Source organism: Malaclemys terrapin, chromosome 23 (assembly GCF_027887155.1).
Source record: "Malaclemys terrapin pileata isolate rMalTer1 chromosome 23, rMalTer1.hap1, whole genome shotgun sequence".
In the NCBI taxonomy this organism is placed as follows: Eukaryota; Metazoa; Chordata; order Testudines; family Emydidae; genus Malaclemys; species Malaclemys terrapin.
The window spans coordinates 5316187-5335939 of NC_071527.1; the positions used below are offsets into that span (position 1 = coordinate 5316187).

At 53.9% G+C, this 19753-nt stretch overlaps 1 protein-coding gene across 1 annotated transcript; it reads right to left on the minus strand.

Annotated features, from left to right (window-relative positions):
* Positions 1–1977: 1977 nt before the first annotated feature.
* Positions 1978–14998, minus strand: KRT8 (keratin 8). Its single transcript, XM_054012365.1, has 9 exons — positions 14581–14998; positions 11600–11808; positions 10913–10973; positions 10726–10821; positions 9766–9930; positions 7795–7920; positions 6575–6795; positions 4622–4677; positions 1978–3575 (listed from the first exon to the last, which is right to left on the minus strand). The coding sequence occupies exons 1-9, from the start codon at positions 14917–14919 to the stop codon at positions 3385–3387; spliced, it is 1464 nt and encodes a 487-aa protein (XP_053868340.1). The 5' UTR covers positions 14920–14998; the 3' UTR covers positions 1978–3384.
* Positions 14999–19753: the final 4755 nt, after the last annotated feature.

Sequence of the window (19753 nt, forward strand, 5' to 3'; positions counted from 1 at the left end):
CAACTGACCGGTAGCAATCTGGCGTTGCAAACTTCCACAGGGCTGCCGCCACTCACTTCTCAACTGTCAGAGCAGGTCTCATTTTGGTATTTCTCCGCTTCAGGGCTGGGGACAGCAATTCACAAAGTTCTATGAAAGTGGCCTTATGCATTCAAAAGTTATGCAGCCATCCCATACCTGCATAATGATGCGGTCGCACCAGTCTGTGCTTGTTTCCCGGGCCCAGAAGCGGCGTTCCACCGTGTCAACAAGCCCAGCTTCCACCACCAGCATGTGTGAATTGTTCCATTCCATGGCTTCCAGCACGGCGATTTGTGTGGCATTACATTGTTCCACGCAATGGCTCCTGGCTAGGCTCCGCAAATACCGCAGGACAATTTGCAAGGTGTTTGTGACGCTCACAACAGTGTACAGCTGAATGGGATCCAAACTTGCCGTGCTATGGCGTCTGCACGGGTAACCCAGGCTTACGCATGAAAATGATTGTTTGCTGTTGCTTTCCGGGAAGGAGAGAGCGGGTAAGTGCATCATGGGAGGATGACATGTACCCAAAACAACCCATAAAAATGTTTTTATCCCATCAAGCATTGGGAGCCTAACCCAGAATTCCAATCAGCAGCAGGAACTGTGGGATAGCTGCCCACAGTGCATCGCTCTGTGAGGTGATGCTAGCCATGGTACTGAGGACGCGCGCCGCCGACGGAATGTGCAGAAGAGAAGAATGAGGGGGGATTTGATAGCAGCCTTCAACTACCTGAAGGGGGTTCCAAAGAGGATGGAGCTAGACTGTTCTCAGTGGTAGCAGATGACAGAACAAGGAGTAATGGTCTCAAGTTGCAGTGGGGGAGGTCTAGGTTGGATATTAGGAAACCCTATTTCACCAGGAGGGTGGTGAAGCACTGGAATGGGTTCCCTAGGGAGATGGTGGAATCTCCTTCCTTAGATGTTTTTAAGGTCAGGCTTGACAAAGCCCTGGCTGGGATGATTTAGTTGGGAATTGGTCCTGCTTTGAGCAGGGGTTGGACTAGATGACCTCTTGAGGTCGCTTCCAACCCTAATATGCTATAGTGGGGACATGCAGCATCAACTTTGTAAAATCAGAAACTAAATGTCAACTTCAATAAATTTGACCTAATTTCGTAGTGTAGACATCCCCTTAGACTATAAGCTTTTTGGCTCAAGGGACAGCTCTTTATTCTGGGTTTGTACAGCACCTAGCACAATGGGGAGAGCTGGAAACAGGTTCTCTCTTCCATGAGATTTTCAAGAGTTCAGAAAATTTCCCCCATCCTGAATTGGGACAAAAAGTCAAAAAAAATCTTGAAAATGTTCATGATCCGGTAAGCTGAAAATGTTTAGTTCCAGTCAATTGCAACATTTTGCTTTGATACTTTCAAAATGTTTTGTATCAGAGGGGTAGCCGTGTTTGTTGCTTTTTACAGATTCAGACTGAGGGTCCTGTGGCACCTTTGAGACTAACAGAAGTATTGGGAGCATAAGCTTTTGTGGGTAAGAACCTCACATCTTCAGATGTCTTGCATCTGAAGAAGTGAGGTTCTTACCCACGAAAGCTTATGCTCCCAATACTTCTGTTAGTCTCAAAGGTGCCACAGGACCCTCTGTTGCTTTTCACAATGTTTTGTGACCTTAATAAATAAATAAATCAAACACCTAAACTAAAAGACTAAAATTTCAAATGGAAAAACCATTTCAAGCCCCAAAAATCGAAGGGTTTTGACATTTTAAACATTTTTCAATTTTTTTTTTCCAATTTGTTTCTAAAAAAAAATGCGTCCATATTGATGCATTCGCCGGACAAGCTTCAGTTTCAAAGAATCAGAAAAATGTTTAGTGCTTCTTTTGGTCTTACTGCAGTCAGGCAAAAGGAAGACAAGGACTGATTCCGTATCACTGGGAGAACAAAACGCAGGCATCTCTCAGCAAAAGTTAGCCCAGGACACAAGACAGACACCACCATTATCAGTAACAGCTTTATTGAGAAAATGGAGAAGGTACGGCCCTCCGTGGGGAGGGGAATGAGAGAAGGAAGGGCCAACACAGCTTCGATCTCTATCAACTGAACATTGTACTGCAGAAGAAGGAAAGAGAGATAATGTTGCTTAGTCAACACACCCCCTGCACACAAGGCGGTGGAGGGGGTGGGAGAGAAAGAAAGAATCACACATTTCACAGAGTTGGCCTCAATGCTTTAGTTCCACCATCAAAAAGATTTGCTTACAGTTGTGCTGACAAAGCATTGAACCGGAGATGCCCAAGCTGACGCACTGGGAACAGAACTGGCAACTTCCCCCACCCATCACCTCCCCCAGATAGCTGGGAGGTGGAAAAACACCCTTTTCCTCCCTCCCAGCCACAAGGAGATCTCATATCATGGCAATGAAGAGAGCCACAAAGCAGTGGACTGACGGTTAAGGTCCTGGCATCATGTGGCCATACGACACCGGTCCCCAAACTTTTTGGGTCACACCCCCACGCTCCTTACTTGGTTTACAACCCCTGGGAGTTGTATCCAGGAGCGAGGCTGCGGTCGGGGGCTGTGGCCAGGAGCAGGGCCACAGTTGGGGGCCCTGGCCAGAACTGCAGCCGGGGGCAGGGCCGGAATGGAGCTGGGGGCAGAACGGGGCTGGGTGGCGCTTCCTCCCCACCCCCTGTGGGGCTGGGATGGGCTCAGGCCTTGCCACACCACCCCGAATATTCCTCTGCACCCCCCCTGGGGGGGGCACACCCCAGTTTGGGAACCACTGCCATAAAAGAGATGGAGGCCTTTTGTAATAATCAAGACCCCATTTTCCAACAACCTCAGAGCCTGGGGGTATTGGGACCCAGACCAAATTCCCCTAGGCTCTAATCCCGGGGCAGTGAGGCTGGCATCATGCCGCGGGGACGTCATGATGCCACATTGTTGGCATTCTGGCCGCACCACACGAGGGCCATGCCACGGGGCGCATTTGTGACTCTCTGCATCTGTGAGAAGAGAGCTCAAGAGCTGTGGGCGACACCGATTGAAATGCTCGGTCCAGGCCTGAGCCAGTCCTCCAAGCGGAGACAGTGCTGGATGGAGCAGCCAGGGAAAGAGAAAGGACCAAGGATGGAAACCTGGCCATCTGGACTCTAACAGGTGGATTCTCAGCACCTCCTCCACATGCCTGAATGAGGAGAGGGACAGGCAGGGGGAGCACCTGGGGCATCAGACGACTCATCGATTATCACAAGAGAATTTGCAAACGCTGCTGGGTTTGGGGTGGGGGATTCTGGGTGCCAGCCCTTGCCCCAGTCTCCCCCAGAGTCCTAGAGGCCCAGCTGATCAGGAAAGGCTCATCTCTTAAGGCACTTTTAAGCTGTGGAGGCTCATCCGGTGGCTGCTCAGTTGGACAGGACGTCTGAGGTCTCAGACACCATTCTCCCATCCCTGGTCTCGATTTTCTTGATCACGATGGCCTTCGACCTGCTGAGAGGCGAGCTCTCCAGCGTGGGGGATTTCAGGGAGTAGCTGCCACCCGCGTAGGAGCTGCCGTATCCTCTCCCGTAACCACCATATGCACTGCCAAGCCCACCTGGAGAGGAGGAGAGAGACAGAAGACCAATAAGACCACACAGGATGCACAGGTGACTCCGCAACCCAGGGCAATGCTGACCGCCTGGATGGCTCAACCCACATTCTGTGGGCCTGTGAGTCAGCCAAGGACTGAAGCGCTGCAGACCCTGCAAGGCGACAACGCTCGGTCTCGGCTACAAAACCTAGGAGCTCTCCTACAGTTGAGTCAGCTGGGCAGCTCTGCACCGGGGAGGACATCACACCGCAGGCGAAAGGCTAGATCTTGGGCTAGGTGCTGCCAGGATGGAGTGGTCCTGAATCACTAACTGGATTCCCCCAAGGGCGGAGAGCGAGAGTGTGGGCAGGATGGGTCAGCCTTTAGCCAACACCCCTTTATAAAAGCAGAAGAGGATGCGGGGAGGGATAGCTCAGTGGTTTGACCACTGGCTTGCTAAACCCAGGGTTGTGAGTTGAGGGGGCCAGCTAGGCATCTGGGGCAAAAAAGTTGGGGATTGGTCCTGCTTTGAGCAGGGGGTTGGACTAGATACCTCCTGAGGTCCCTTCCAACCCTGATAGTCTATGATTACAGAGCATCTAACCCTGCAATGCTTCCTTCCCTCATCTTCTAGGTCAGGAGCTCAACCTTGGAAAAAGGAGCTCCTGGCATTAGGAACCATCCCACTGCTGGGGTTTAGGCACATTCGGTCTGCCCCTTCCCCGCTGCATATCCCCATTGCTGCAGAGAAAGAATCACTCCCCAACGCATCTGGTTCGGTGCCACTAAGACTGAGTGACCATGGGGAACCAGGCCCAGTTCTTCAAGGTGCTGAGTGCCCTCAGCTCCCGCTGAAGTCAGTGAGAATTAGGGCCCTCAGTGAGTTGTAAGGGGCCAATTTCTTCTCCCCAAGCCACGCCCCTGGCTCTGCTCTCCGGACATGTGTCAAACTCCCACTGAGTAGCAGAGTCCCTTTCACCGGGGGCGGGTGGGGGGCATTCTGCCCCAGCTCGGAGTGCTGCCCTGCTGCCCCACATTACCCACCCCCGCCCCAGATGAAACGCATTTACCTGAATAGCCGGTCGTCTTGGTCTGAATGCTCATGCTTTGCATCCCAGACTCCAGCCTGCCAAGCAGAAGAGAGGGATATGAGTTATCAGTGCCCGGACAGTGTCGAAAGGGGATGGGGCACAGAGAAGGACAAAATTAGGGCTGCGTGGAACGTGTAAGCCACTGCCAATGTGGCATCAGAACTGCTCATCTGTGTGTCATAGACCTAATACTGCTAACAGCAGAGATTCTCCTTTAGCTCTATTGATAAGGGCCTGTTACTTTTGAGGCAGAAGGATCTGGGTTCTATCCTGGCTGCTCCTGGGAACTTCTGAGCATCCGTGGCCTGCCAGAAATTTACAAGAGTGAAGCCCTAAGCGGAGAGGGTTTGTTACTAATATCATACCCTTGCTTTGCAGATTAGTCACTGACCCAGCTGAGGCCAGCCAGTGAGTCCGCAAAGGCAGGACTAAAACCCAGGCGTTCCGGGCCATCTAGACAAGGGGGGGCGGGTCTCAAGCAGGGGACTGCGCTGCAAACAGATGTCAGGGGGTCGTGACCAGCCTGCCCTTTCCATATTGCTAAGTGGGATGAGGGGAGGGCCGGGGCCGTCCTTACCCATATGCATTTCCTGGTGCCCTACACAGCTGCGTGCTGCTCCAGGCCCTGCTCTGCCTCTTCCTCATGGCCCCCATCCCTGCCCCCACTCCACCCCTTCCCCAAGCCCCCACCCCTGCTCCGCCCCCAAGCCCCCACCACTGCTCCGCCCCCAAGCCCCCACCCCCATTCCCCTGAGGACTGCTGCAGGGGTCAGGCCTGCACTCACCCCCGCCTGCTCTGCTCCCCTGGCTCCCAGCCGCCCCACTGGCGAGTGCTGGAGGGTGGTTCCCCCCTACCCCCCAAGGCTGGGAGCCAGGGGAGTGGAGCGGGCTTCCCCCCTACATCCCCATCCCACCCCCCGCAGAGGCCTGGGGCCTCACACAGCCTTCCCCCGGAGGCCTGGGGCTGCATAGGGCACCAAAATGGCTAGGCACGGCCCTGGGGAGGGATATCCCAGTATGGGAAAGTGGGTGAGTGCATGGAAAGGGTTTGATCATCCCCACACTAGGCAACACTGCCCCTGCTGCATCTCAGAATTCATGGCCCCCTGGCTGCACTGCACTAACTCGCTGCTGGGAGACGAGTTACATCTCAGCCACTCTGCGCCTGCCCACCCCCCCACCCCCCGAGCTTCCCCCCGTCCTCACACAGCGGCTGACACTGCCTTGGCTGACTCCGCATCAGCGTGCAGACGCCATCATCAATGGGACGTCCGCAAGACGTTCGCACCAATGGATGCGCTAGACAGATGAACATGTGACGGCAAGAGCCCCATTAATGGGCCCGCAGCCGACATAACTAAGCTCCGTCGGCCTGTCAGTCAATTACGGATTATTTGCGGGAGTCACCCTGAAAAACCGAGGACTGATGTGAGGCTGTAGTGATGGTGGATGTACAGTGCAAGCCCCTTAAAGGGCCAGCAACCCCTCCTAGGCTCCATGCAGGCTCAAACAACCTGTTCAAACTGGGACCAGCAGTCCAATTTGCACCCAGCATGTTGTGGGCACCACTGAGGGTGCTCTTTGGAAAGCTGGCGCTAGCAGGACATCCTGATTAGAGTGACCAGAGAGCAAGTGTGAAAAACTGGGACGGGGTAGGGGGCAATGGGCGCCCATATAAGACAAAGCCCCGAATATCGGGACTGTCCCTATGAAATCCCGGCATCACCCAAATCCTGATGCATTCAGAAGTCAGCAAGGCTCAGCACACAAGGGGTTAATCTACAGACCTTGCTCCGAGAGAGACGTGCACCACATTGGAGCCAAGTTCCAGCCCCGGGGCTGGTCTATTGTCCTCAGCCTCATTGGTCCTCTCTCTGGAGAGGGGGAGAAGCCATGCAATCATGACACAGGATGCCAGCCTCCCACACCCACCTGCTCTCCTCTCCTTCCAGCAGCTTCCTGTAGGTGGCGATCTCGATATCCAGCGCCAGCTTGACGTTCATCAGCTCCTGGTACTCCCGCAGCTGGCGGGCCATGTCCTGCTTGGCTCTCTGCAGGGCACCCTCCAACTCGGCCAGCTTGGCACTGGCATCTTTGATGGCCATCTCACCGCGCTCCTCGGCCTCAGTAATGGCTGCTTCCAAGCTGGCACGCTGAGGGGTGGAGGCAGGGGGACGCATTAGATGGTTTCTCCCAGAACAGGGGCCTCTCCCAGTATCCTTATCGGAGGAGGAGGGTGAAGCTCCCTGGAGATATCTGCTGCGGCGTTATAAAGCCAACACACTAAGGGCTGGTCTAAATTTTAGCACCGATGTTGCTGCCCCAATGTAAATGCACTGCACCCAGGCAAAGCGGGGGCTTGCAACTGGGCAGTTTGCTCCCATTTCAAACCAGAGGAAGCTATGTGGGTCCATGCCCTGCTTTGCACGCATGGCAGATAGTTTGCACCATAGACCAGCCCTGAGCTCTTGCATCCTATTCAGATTTTCCTTTCTCCCATCATACAGGCTTCTCCAAAGGACACTGGGGAGCAAAGAAGTGAAAAGCCCTCCGGACGAAAGGGAAGCGGGTTCCTGTCTACACCAGGGCTGCAAGCATGTCACCGTCACAACACACGCCCCCGATCCTGTTTCTAAGCACCGTTCCATTCTGCAGTGCAGGCCGACGTGTGGGACTGGTGAGGTGCTTAGCTGCTAAAGTCCCAAGAGCTGTGAAAGAAACTAGGGAGAGCGAGAAATGGACTCCCCAGAGAGCGATTACAGAGACAAGAGCCAGTGAGATTAAGGAGAAAGAAAAGCCAGATCAGCAGCTGAGGTAAACAGGCAGAGACAGCTTGACTTCTGTGGCGCTGTATTGATTACGTCCGCTGAAAAACTGGCCCGGAGACAGATATTTAACCATGCCCTCAAACCACAGTTGTGCTGCTCACAGTTGGGGAGCACATGGGGAATTTCCCATCTACACTAGAGAATGGGGCGGTGTTACCCCACATCTGCAGTTATAAACCAAGATCTACAAGGTGGATTGAGAGGGATCTGAAGACTGGCAAGCTAAGAATGGTAAGAGGGAATCCTGGGCCCCCAAATAACTGCAGGAGGAGGGAACGAAGGGTCTGGTGCAATTCTGGAGAAGTCAGCAGTTGTTTCTCTCACCTGGCCTTTCAGGGCATCGATCTCCGACTGTAGCCGGTGGATCATCCTGTTCAGCTCGTTGATCTCGGTCTTGGTGCTACGGAGGTCGTCCCCGTGCTTCCCCGCCACCGCCTGGATCTCCTCGTACTGCGTGGGAAGGAGAGAGACAAGGAATTGAGAACAGAGCGCGCAGTGTCATCAGCTGTCCCCCTTCCGGGAGTGCAGGATCCAGGCCAGGATTTGGGGAGATCCTGTATGGGGAGAGATGGCAGCCCAGGCTGGGAGCTAGAGAGACTCCCAAGGTTAGTCCGTGTCCAGCAGCCTCAAAAAAGAAATCCCCTTATAATCATTACAGCTGAATCCTGGCTCTTTACCACCAGGGAAACCGTATAAACCAGGAGTCCGGTCACAATTGTCCCTGCTCTGGAAGGCTCCATTTTTAACAGCTTTAATCAGCCTTGCAAATTTGCCAGGAAAATTCACCAGGCCTGGCTCAGAGCTTGCAAATGAAGAGACTGGTGGCATTTCATTTCCCCTTCAGTCAAATCCTCCTCCCCAGGAGGACGTGGGATTTTGCAAGGCTGGATTAAATTCCACGTGTCGGGAAGGGAAGCCAGAAGGAAATCGGAATGAAAACCACGTAATATTGCTGCTTAGAAAGCCCTGTGCATAATGCTATGCAAATTGCAGTCAGCGCTGTAGCTAAGGGTGTCGTCCCAGCTTCCAGGGGCGGAGGAACCAGTGTGGAATCTCTCTGTACAAAGTCTCAGAGTGCACATTGCAAAACCACCGCAGGATTAGAGACAGCTGCTCCGGGGTGGAACAGCGCAGGTCCTGCAGGTCGGGCGGATTGGGAGCTCGGGACAGGTCTAGCAATGGGGTGTTTCCGGTCTGGATTGGAATGATGCATGAGCTGCATGGGAGCCCAAGGCTGGACTGCCAGGGGAGTGTGGCAGGCACGGCCGGCGTGTGGGAAGCACTTGCCGTTCCTGCTTGCACTAAAGCTCACCCTTAGGAGTGAGGCTTCCACCTGGGACAACCAAAGGGAAGGGAAGTATGGTCCAATGGGTAGGGCACTGACTTGGGAGGCCTGGCTCCAGTTCCTGGCTTGTCACTCAGAGCATTGCGCCGGCGGCAGAGGGGGAACAGTGGGAGAGAGGCCGGGGCAAGCCTCCCGGGCCAGGAGCTCAGGGGCCGGGCAGGAGGGTCTCACAGGCCAGATGCAGCCCCCAGTTTGCCCACCTCTGTTCTACAGCCTCAGATTTCAGCGTTAGGTTGTTTGTGCCCCATTTGAGAGACAGTAGGTCTATGGAGCCAAGGCTGTAGCAGGCTCCACGCGGGGAAGTGCAGCGGCCTAGGGTATGCAGGAAGAACAGACAGGGGTTCCTTGCGGAACGTGTGCCCCAGCTGTGGCAGATACGGCAATCCCCTGTAATAGCCTTGAAAAAAACCTTTATTCCGTTGATTCTAAGTCTCTTTGGAGTCCATTGTATTAAGTGCAAAGTTGATGTATTATTGGGGGATTGGCTGTAACTTCTCCTAGGGGGGAGACATGGGAAGTGTTATGAGTGTAGGTAGGGGCCTGGAAAGCCTTAGAGAACCCCAGTCGAGAGGGAGAGAGACACGGTTCTCCGCCCAAAAGAGGTGACGGCCGAGGAGCCGGGAGCTTAAGAGCGGGTGTCCTTGCTGGGCCACAGAAGGGGAGCACAGCTGCAGTTGCCCTGAACTATGACTCCAGCCACTAGAGGGGGACGGTGAGTCATGCTGCATTTGAGAATGACGCATGCATATGCAATGCCTGCTACAGAAGGCTTCTGCACGGCAGGGGACGCTTCATATGCTCAGCTCACCAGCTGGAGGGAAGAAATGGGACAGCTGCCACCTAGCGGACGTTCCCATGGGCAATGCCACACGCCCTGACCCACCCACGTCAGCTCAGAGACCAGGCTGGCTGCATCACCAGCAGCTCCGGGGGACAGACGGGCAACTCACCTTGGTCTTATACATGTTCTCAGCCTCCGCCCGGCTCCTGTTGGCCATCTCCTCGTACTGCGCTCTAACCTCTGCGATGATGCCGTCCAGGTCCAGCTTGCGGTTGTTGTCCATGGTCAGGACCACAGAGGTGTCCGAGACCTGGGACTGCAGCTCACGCAGCTCCTGGGTGCGGCAGGGAGGAATCATAAGGATCATCTGTTACCACGGAGCATGGAGAACTCGGTGCACCCACCAGCATTCCCAATGCCTTGCCGTTGGCTGCTTTCCCAGACTAGGATGACCAGATTTCAAGTTCCCAAATAGAAGACATTGCTGAAGGGAGGGGGAGCTGGAGGAGGAACGGGGTGGGGTACCTCAGCCGCCATTGACCTCCCAGCGCTGAAGGCAGCGCCGCCGCCAGCAGCAGCGCAGACATAAGGGTGGCAATACCATCCCAAGCCATCCTCACATCTGCGCTGCTGCTGGTGGCGGCGCTGCCTTCGGAGCTGGGCTCCCGGCCAGCAGCCGCCGCTCTCCAGCTGCCCAGCTCTGAAGGCAGCGCAGAAGTAAGGGTGACAATACCAAAACACAGACATTCGTTCAGATTTCAAAAGTCCCCCCGGATGGAGATTCGAGGACCAATGGTAACCCTATCCCAGACTGATCCAGCCACTGAATCCACTGGGGCTGGTGTTGGCTGAGATCCCCCTCCTTCCACTCACCAACCTCCAAGGGCCAGGGGACAGCAGCAGATGCTGTAGGATTGATGGCATGGCTATCCGGGGAGGGGACAAGGGGGGCGTCACCATGCACCTTATGTGCAAATAGTCCCAGCCCTTTAAAAATCCCTTGTCTCCTGCAAGAAGACACTTGTCTTTGCAGGAACTCAGTGTTATTCAATGGGTTCCCCCCTGCAGGTCAGGAAGGAATTTAAAGGGCCAGGGCTACAGGACTGAGCCAAAGGGAGACATCACAGACCTCGTCATACAGCTGCCTCAGGAAGTTGATCTCGTCAGTCAGGCTTTCCAGCCGGGACTCCAGCTCCACCTTGTTCATGTAGGCCTCATCCACATCCTGCAGGAAGAGAGCACGGACCCCATTAGAGAGACCCCCGGCCCTCTCTGCCTGCGGCGCCCAGCCAAGCCCTGGAGCAGCACGGACTCACCTTCTTAAGCAGGACAAATTCATTCTCCTTCTCAGTGCGGTGATTGATTTCATCCTCATATCTGCGGGAGGGGGGAAATGGTCAGGTCTGCGGTAGGGCTGGGAAGTCATTCTCTGATGGATGCTATGAAGGCGTAGTGATCATCGGGCGGGGTGGGGGGGCATATAGGCCCATCTAGGGGATGCCAGGAGGCAGGGAGACCCCTAGCCAGGCACCCACCAATGACCTTCCAGATCTGGAAGGTAAAAGGACAGGATGGGTTTGGGAAACTGTGCTCACTGGGGGGGGATTGTGCATTGGGGTTTATATGTGAAATGATGGAGGAAAACCCCCAATGATGCCCATCCCACCCCCACCAAGAGCAGCTGAGAATCTCCCCCTCCCCCCGCAACCCCTCTAAGGCTTTCCAGGCCCCTACCTACACTCATAACCCCTGGACCTCCAACCCCTGTGCAGGGAAGCAAGGAGCACACAAGCTGGGCAGGTGTTGATAACCCGGCCAGATCCAATGACTGCCCTGAAGGAGGCAGCAGGCTGATAATGGGTGTAGCCTTTGAGAGCCTCCTTGTGCTAGAACATTGGGGTGCGACCCCAGACCTCGGTGTGCCTGGGATTTCTACCCCCCTTTGGAGGGGGCAGGAAGGTGTGTCTCTCCCCGCCCCCCGCTTTGGCCTCAGTTGGACTCACTTATTCTTGAAGTCCTCCACCAGGCCCTGCATGTTACCCAGCTCAGCCTCCAACTTGAGCTTCTCCTGGCCCAGGCCATCCAGCTGTCTGCGCAGGTTGTTGATGTAGGCCTCGAACATGTTGTTCATGTTGCTGCGGGTGGTCTTCTGGCCCTGCAGCAGGTCCCACTTGGTCTCCAGCATCTTGTTCTGCTGCTCCAGGAAGCGGACCTAGTGTGGGGAGGGAAGCAGAGCCTTGCCGATTACACCTGCAGTGCTCAGTGGCTGTGGACATGGGAGGCAGGAATCTCCTGCCGGGAGAGTTGCAACCTGTTGGGCACGGATGGCTTCTTCCCACTCATGCTCCGGAAATCACCTGCCATCCCTCCCACTAGGTCCTGAGCCTTCTCTCACGTGTGAATCAGGAGTATCTCAGGCAAGTCAATGGAGTTCCCTGATAGAATCAGGTGTAAGTGAGAAGACAACCAGGCCTACAGTAACTGCACCGAGTCTGATTCTGCTCCCACCTCCACTCATAAATCCAAAGTAGCTTCACTGAAAGCAACAGCGTTCCCCTTGTATAAGTGACTCGGTGCCATAGAGACTTATTCTGCCTTTGGACGTGTGCACCGTTTAATTCAATGGGAGAGGAGTCCAGGTATCGGAAGGGGTAGTTTTCCCTGTTGAGCCAAATTCTGCTCTCAAAGTAAATCCAGAGTGACTCTGGATTTACACCAGTATAACAGAGAGCGGAATCGGGCCCTAAATAAATGGTGTCTGATTTATTTACACAAAGGCCCATTTTCCCTACTCTGGGGGTGTAAAGCAGCCTTAGTGTAAACAAGAAAAAAGGCCTGGCAAAGGGGAGTCACTCTGGATTGACACTGATGTAACTGCCCTTCACCGCAAACGGAGTTGGACACACGAGGGATTGAACCAAGGACCTCCAGAGATAAAAAGGACAAGCAGCCATGGCTTGAGCTAAACAATCAAGGCTGCTTAAGTGGTCTGTCACAACACAGCCCCTTCGGGGCACTGGGGTGGGGAGGGGGGAACATACGCCCCCCAGTGGGTTACACAGGCGCTGCAGGATTTAACCCACAGGCCTACAAATGCCTTTAGCATTTACTTGTAGACTTAGAGCTGCTGAAGTCAAGGGGAGCTTTGCCAGCGGGACACCTGATTTAGCACATGGGGTTAGACTTGCCAAAGCATTCGGCCCCCTCTGGACACTGCTGGAGCACGTGCAAAAAGCTGTCCCGTTTAGCAGATGGCCGGGCTATTTTATAGGGACAGTCCTGATATTTGAGGCTGTGTCTTATATAGGGACCTATTACCCCCCCACCCCCTGTCCTGATTTTTCACACCTGGCCCGGAGTTCTCTGCAGTCCTCCATGATCTGGGCTAGGGGGATCTTGTAACAGGCCTTGGGCCAAAGGAGTGGCTAGGACCCTTGGACTCCTGAAGGGCAGGTGCAGGGCGAGGCAGCTGTTCCTGCCAATGGCCCAGCCTTAGATAACCGAGATGTAAACACAGGCCTTTGCTAACAGGCCATAAAACCTGTTGGTTTAAATCCAAACCCGACCCAGGTGCCCCAGAACAGCCATGGGCGTGGTGGGAGGGGCTTTCAGGTTAGATTGTTACATTGCCTATAGTTAAGCATTTCCTCCAGATGGCAGTGTGTGTGTGTGTGTGTGTGTGTGTGTGTAAAAAACGAAAGCTTCTGCCCCCCAAAAAATCTGTTAGTCTTTAAGGTGCCACCGGACTCCTCGGTTTTGTGGATACAGACGAACGCAGCGACCCCTCTGATATTTTTTTAAAAGACCTTTCTAAGCCCAATGCCAGCTGCTCTTTTGCCAGCCTCTGAAGCAAAAGCCCAGGTGAGGGTGGAACAGGAGCAGATGCAGGTTGCCAAGGGGGGGGGGGGGGAGTCTACGCCTGTCCCCTGTAAGTGGGGACCACTGTGCTGCTGCCATATACCAGGGCCTTGGAAATACTGAAGGAGAGAAGAAGTCTTGATGCAGCCCCTCTCGGCCTTACCGCATGCAGGGGGATACATCTTTTTCCAGGCTGGGATCACAGGCGCATGAGGATGGGGAAAAGCCACTGGGTTCCTTCCGGCTCATCCCAGCGCCACTAGCTCAGGACTTTCCCCGGCTGGATGTATGTTAGGCCCCAAGATTTTGGGTGCCTCCATTTTCGGGCCTGATTTTCAGAGGTGCTGACCCCCTGCTGCCCGTGCCTGGCACCCTCTGAAAACCAGGCACCAAGCTGGGCACCTGGAATCAGCCCCCACTTTTAGACCTCAGCCCCCAGCAGCCTCCATTGAGAGCAATGGAGAAACCCCCCAGCCACGCCCTTTAGCAGGGGTGCTTTGCAAGGTGGCACATTCTTCCCCTGTGCAGGCAACTTCCCCTTTAGCTCGAAAGCTGCTCTCCAATGCCAACGCTTTGACAGCCACTCGGGGGCCTGGATTGGCAGGTGTCCCAGTGGGGAACCTTTGCATCTCTCGCTCCATTCCGCTCCCCCACCTCCGGGAAAGGGGCTTTTCCAACCCACCAGGTGGTGCAGTGACCGAAAAAATCTTTGTAACTAAGACAAGCAGAGGAAATTTTTCTCCATGTTCTCATGCACCTGTAGGAGGAGCCTTTGGCTCAGAAGTGGCTCAGAGGGATCTGATCTGGCTGAAAAGCCGTTCCGATTCCCCTCTGATTGCGGGGATATTGGCTAGCAGGTCACTGCTCCCCTTATATGCTACATGGCAGAGAGACATTACCCCGAGATGTTTACTACACGCACCCCCGCACCCCACTCGAGTCACAGTGGGTGGCATGGGGCGTAACTGAGAGCAGAATCCGGACTGTCTCCTTCCAGCCTACAGGTGTTACAGCAACAGAGCAAGTCTGGTTGACTTCTGCCCATCCCCAAGGAACACACCCACTTCTCTGCCTGCCAACCCAGCTCTGCAGATACCAGCTTCACCCCGATGGTGCCGGGACTCACCTTGTCGATGAAGGAGGCGAATTTGTTGTTGAGGGTCTTGATCTGCTCCTTCTCCTGCGTCCGCACGTGCTGGAGGGTGGGGTCGATCTCCAGGTTGAGGGGCGCCAACAGGTTCGGGTTGACGCTGACGGCGGTGATGCCGCCCCCGGCGCCAAGTCCATAGCCCGTCGACGGTCCCCGCATGCTGCCTCCTCCATACCTGTTCCCACCATAGCTGGAGTAGGATGAGCTCATCCTGGTGCTGGTCACGGGGCCAGACGTGTAGGACCGGCTGCTGAAGGCACGAGCAGGAACAGAGCTGGTGCTCCTGTAGTTCTTTTGGGTTACTCTGTGAGACATTTTGGAGAGGCTAGTGGAGGAGGACAGGAAACACTGGTTGAGCAAGCACAGCAGCTGAAGGACAGGCTCTGGAGGCTGAGAGCTGAGTGGGGTGTGTGCCAAGTTATATACCGGGCCATCAGGGGGCGGGGATTCAATACCTGGAGCACTGACTGGCTGCAGGCCGCTGGAGGGGCGGGGCTACCACAGAGCCAGGCCAACACCTGCTCCCTCCATCCTGCCGCACCTAGTTAACTCTTTCAAAGCCAGAGAGGGGCAATCAAATGCACCGGCCCAGCTCCAAGAAGCGTCCCCTCGCTGTTGTGTTTGGAGAAGCACCTTGCAAAAATACCAGAGGGGGGCAGCAGCCTCATGAACTGGCCCAGGATCCACCCAGAGAGGGCAGGAAATGCAACTATCCGGCCAGCTTCTGGGCTCAGTGATAGTGGGTGAACCCAGAGCTGGCACTAGGCATAAGCAGACTTAGGGCCCCAAGCAGCTCCACGGGGTTTTTATTCTATTAGGTTTTTATTATGTGTTGGGGGGGGCCAAAAAAACTATTACCGCTTAGGGCCCCCAATGGGCTAGCACCGCCATTGTGTGGCTTGGCTGGAGTTATTCCGGCTTTACACCATCAGAACCTTGCGCATCATTAGGGAAGCCGCCAAAGACACACGAGTTGTGCCCAGAAAATAAAAGGAAAAGAAAAAAAGCAGAGGAGAGAGAGACAATGAGGTGTTTGGCAACGGCCGGTACCTGAGGTCCTATGTCCTTTTTCATGTGAGGTTCAGGGCTTCTGCGCAACAGGGAATTGATGCTCCCCCCCCCATCACTACAACTTCACCAGTAAATGCAGTATCGGGAGCACTAGTGTAGACTATACTCTGTAGTGCAGATGCTGTTGGAAGCACCACGTCACATAGACATGCTCTGAGGGGGTAAATATCCCCCAGTGGTTGCAACAGTGGTGAGCTGTCACAAGCGGCAAAAATATCCACACGTGGACACAACATGCATAGCAGACAACGCAGGATAGACGTGCACTTGCAGACTTGTGTAAGCTCGTATGCATGACTGGCCTGACAGAGGTGCTTCAGGCCAGCCTTGGGGGTTACTGGCAGATTTGGGGGGTCCTGGGCTGGAATGACATGGGGGCTGCAGGTCAGGACTAGAGCTGGGTGGAGAAAAGTTTTCATCAGAATTGATGAGATTGTAAAAATATTTCTCATCTCAAATTCAGGAGAAAAAAGTCAAAATACTGAGAATTTTCATGAACCAAAAATCCGGAAAAAAAAAATAATTGGTTTGGGTCAACTGAGCTTGTTCAAAATTCTCAAAGCTTTTCCATTCATCCAACCCTTGCAAAATTATTCTAGTTATCTTACATTGCAAAACAACAAGTCATTCCAAAGCAGAATTCTTGGTTTGGAAAATGCCAAAGCGGGACATTTCAAACCTTTTTTTCTTCAGAATTTTTCAGGTTGAGAAATTCCTCAAAACCCACCCTTTCCTGTTCCAAGTTTTAGGGTTGACTAATCTGCATTTTCCAGCAAAAAAAACATTTCATCAGAAAATTCCCCACCGGCTGTAGCCAGGACTGATAAGCCATGGCATTTTCCAACTTGCTGATAAGGGATATTAGGGAAAACTTTTTCACGAGGAGGGTGGTAAAGCACTGGAATAGGTTACCTCGGGAGGTGGTGGAATCTCCTTACTTAGAGGTTTTTAAATCAGGCTTGACAAAGCCCTGGCTGGGATGATTTAGTTGGGGATTGGTCCTGCTTTGAGCAGGGGGTTGGACTAGATGACCTCCTGAGGTCCCTTCCAACCCTGATATTCTATGATTCTGTGGCATTTTCCAACATGCTGGCTGGTTTATGCCTGCAAAGTCGGGCAAATTCATCCAAAAAGGGATGGGGGCAGACTGGGTCTTGCCCACATGCTCAGGGTCTAAGTGATTGCCACAGTTGGGGGTGGGAAGGAATTTTCCCTCAGGACAGATTAGCAGAGAGAGAGGGGGCTGGTTTCACCTTCCTATGGGGCATGTGTCACTTGCTGGTTTGAACCAGGAGAGGCAGAAGGTCCCTAAGAGTGGGGGGGACACTGGCTCCCATGCTGTGGCCCCACCCTCTGTGCTACTCCCTCCCCCTGAAAGCCCGCACCTGCATCTCCCCTTCCCTCCAAAGTCCCACCCCCGTACTGACCCTTCCACAAGGCCCCACCCTGCACTGCACCTTCCCCCAAGGCCCCACCCTCACACCGCCCCTTCCCTCAAGGGCCCCCTCACACACCCTCCCTTCCCCCCAAGACCTCGCCCCCTCCTCCTTACAGCTGGCTAAAAAGTGGGAGGGTCATGGCCCCCCGGCTCCCCCTGTTCCAGTGCCCCTGGTTTGAACAAGGGTGGCCAATTTGTGGGTTGGATGTATTCCTGGAGGTTTCATCACATGACATCATCTTTAATTAATTCCTGGAGACTCCAGGCCAATCCTGGGGGGTCAGCCGCCTTAGTTTGAACTAGGGTAAACGGTGGATTCTCTGTAATGTGACGTCTTTAAATCAAGCTTTGAGGACTGCAGTAACTCAGACAGAGGTTCTAGGCCCACTACAGGAGTAGGTGGGCGAGGTTCTGTGGCCAGTGATCAGAGTAGATGATCATGATTGGTTCCTTCTGGGCTCGAAGTCTCTGAGATTGCAGGTGCTAGTAATACATCGATTACAAGAATATCCAGTTAATTGTAAATGTAGAATCATAGACTATCAGGGTTGGAAGGGACCTCAGGAGGTATCTAGTCCAACCCCTGGCTCAAAGCAGGACCAATCCCCAGACAGATTTTTGCCCCAGATCCCTAAATGGCCCCCTCAAGGATGAAACTCACAACCCTGGGCTTAGCAGGCCAATGCTCAAACCACTGAGCTATCCCCAAACCACCGAGCTAGCCCCAACCACCGTAGTAAAAAGAACAGGAGTACTTGTGGCATCTTAGAGACTAACAAATTTATTTGAGCATAAGCTTTCGTGGGCTACAGCCCACTTCATCGGATGCATGGAATGCCACAAGTACTCCTGTTCTTTTTGCGGATACAGACTAACACGGCTCCTACTCTGAAACCTGTCAATGTAGTGAAATCCCAACAGCTCCAGTGGGCAGGGCATGTCTTTGGCCCAGCAATACTCACACCTCCAATTAGCGATCAACGTTATCTGAAAGCACCACAGGAATGTGAATTCATTGTTTCATTCACTGTAGGTGCTGGATATTCATATTTAAACAGTATGACAGCCAAATGACTTCAATTGGTTAATGATTCAACCCCACTGTGTTCTAGTAGCGTGTGTTGCAAAAAGCCGCAGGAGACACATTAAAGAGAGCCTCAGTCGGAGTATCACTGAGGTCGCATGACAACCATAGGCGCCAACTCCGTGGGGGCTCCAAAATTAGTGGGTGCTTAGCACCCACCGGCTGCCAGCTGCCCCCGGCCAGCACTACCCACCTGCCAGCAGCCCCACTGATCAACTCCTCCCCCTCCCTTGCAGGTCCTCCCGCCTGCCGCAATCAGCTATTCCGCTGTGCGGAAGGAGGAGGAGCGGGGACGGGGCCCGCTGGGGGAAGGGGTGGAACTGGGCGGGAAGAGGGAAGGAAGAGGTGGAATGGGGGCGGGAAGAGGCGGGGCGGGATTGTGACCATGGGGGAAGGGGTGGGATGAGGGTGGGGCAGAGCAGGGGTGGGAAGAGGCAGGACGGGATGGGGGCTTGAGGGAAGGGATGGAGTAGGGGTGTGACCTGGGGCTGAGCGGGGGTTGAATACCCCCAGGGAAAGTCTCCATAAATCAGTGGCTGATTTACCCATCCTTTAAAAAGGGATGTGGGCTCACATTCAACCTCGGCCCACAGTCAACCTGTGGAACTCCTTGTCAGAGGATGTTGTGAAGTCCAAGACTATAACAGGGTTAAAAAAAAAATTAGATAAGTTCATGGAGGATAGGTCCCTCAATGGCTATTAGCCAGGATGGACATGGATGGTGTCCCTAGCCTCTGTTTGCCAAGAGCTGGAAATGGGCAACAGGGGATGGATCACTTAATGATTACCTGTTCTGTTCATTCCCTCTGGGGCACCTGGCATTGGCCACTGTCGGAAGACAGGATACTGGGCTAGATGGACCTTTGGTCTGACCCAGTATGGCCGTTCTTATGTTCTTATTCTTCCCAGCCTTCCACCCCAACCCAGACCCATTCGCCTGCATGGAGTGTAGCTTAGGATCAAAACTGGCCCATAGCACATGTTATGATCATTGGTCCACTGGCTCCCGTATGCTGACCGATGCTCCCATAGAAGGTAACCTCCCCCACCACACACACACACACACACACACACACACACACAACCTAGCAATGGATTTGACTAAGCCTGGGGCGGGGCCTCTGCACCTGTGGCTCCCTGCTTGTTAATGGGGATGACTGCACTCAGCAGGTTGGAACGTTCTTGGCAGCTGGTGAGCACCAGGATTAGAGGCTAGATAGTGGAAAGATAATGAGGCAGGCTCCTCAGGGCTGAACTTGTCCCTCGTTAAAGGGAACGACTGGGCCGGTCTAGGAGAGTGAGGGTGAGGCACCCTCGGGCAGGACTTTTTCCCTTTCTTCTAAGTGGCAACAATTGAGGCATTTGCCTTTGATGGTCTGCCAGGAAATGATCTTCTCGGAAATTACACATGGAAAGTCAAGCTGGAGAAAACAGCTGGGGACTGTGACAAAGTCACTGGATTCTACTGGAGGAGCCTCATCTGTCTACCTATCCCCATATACATCCATCTATCTATCCATCCTCAGATCTGTCTATGCCTCCCCATACACATCTAT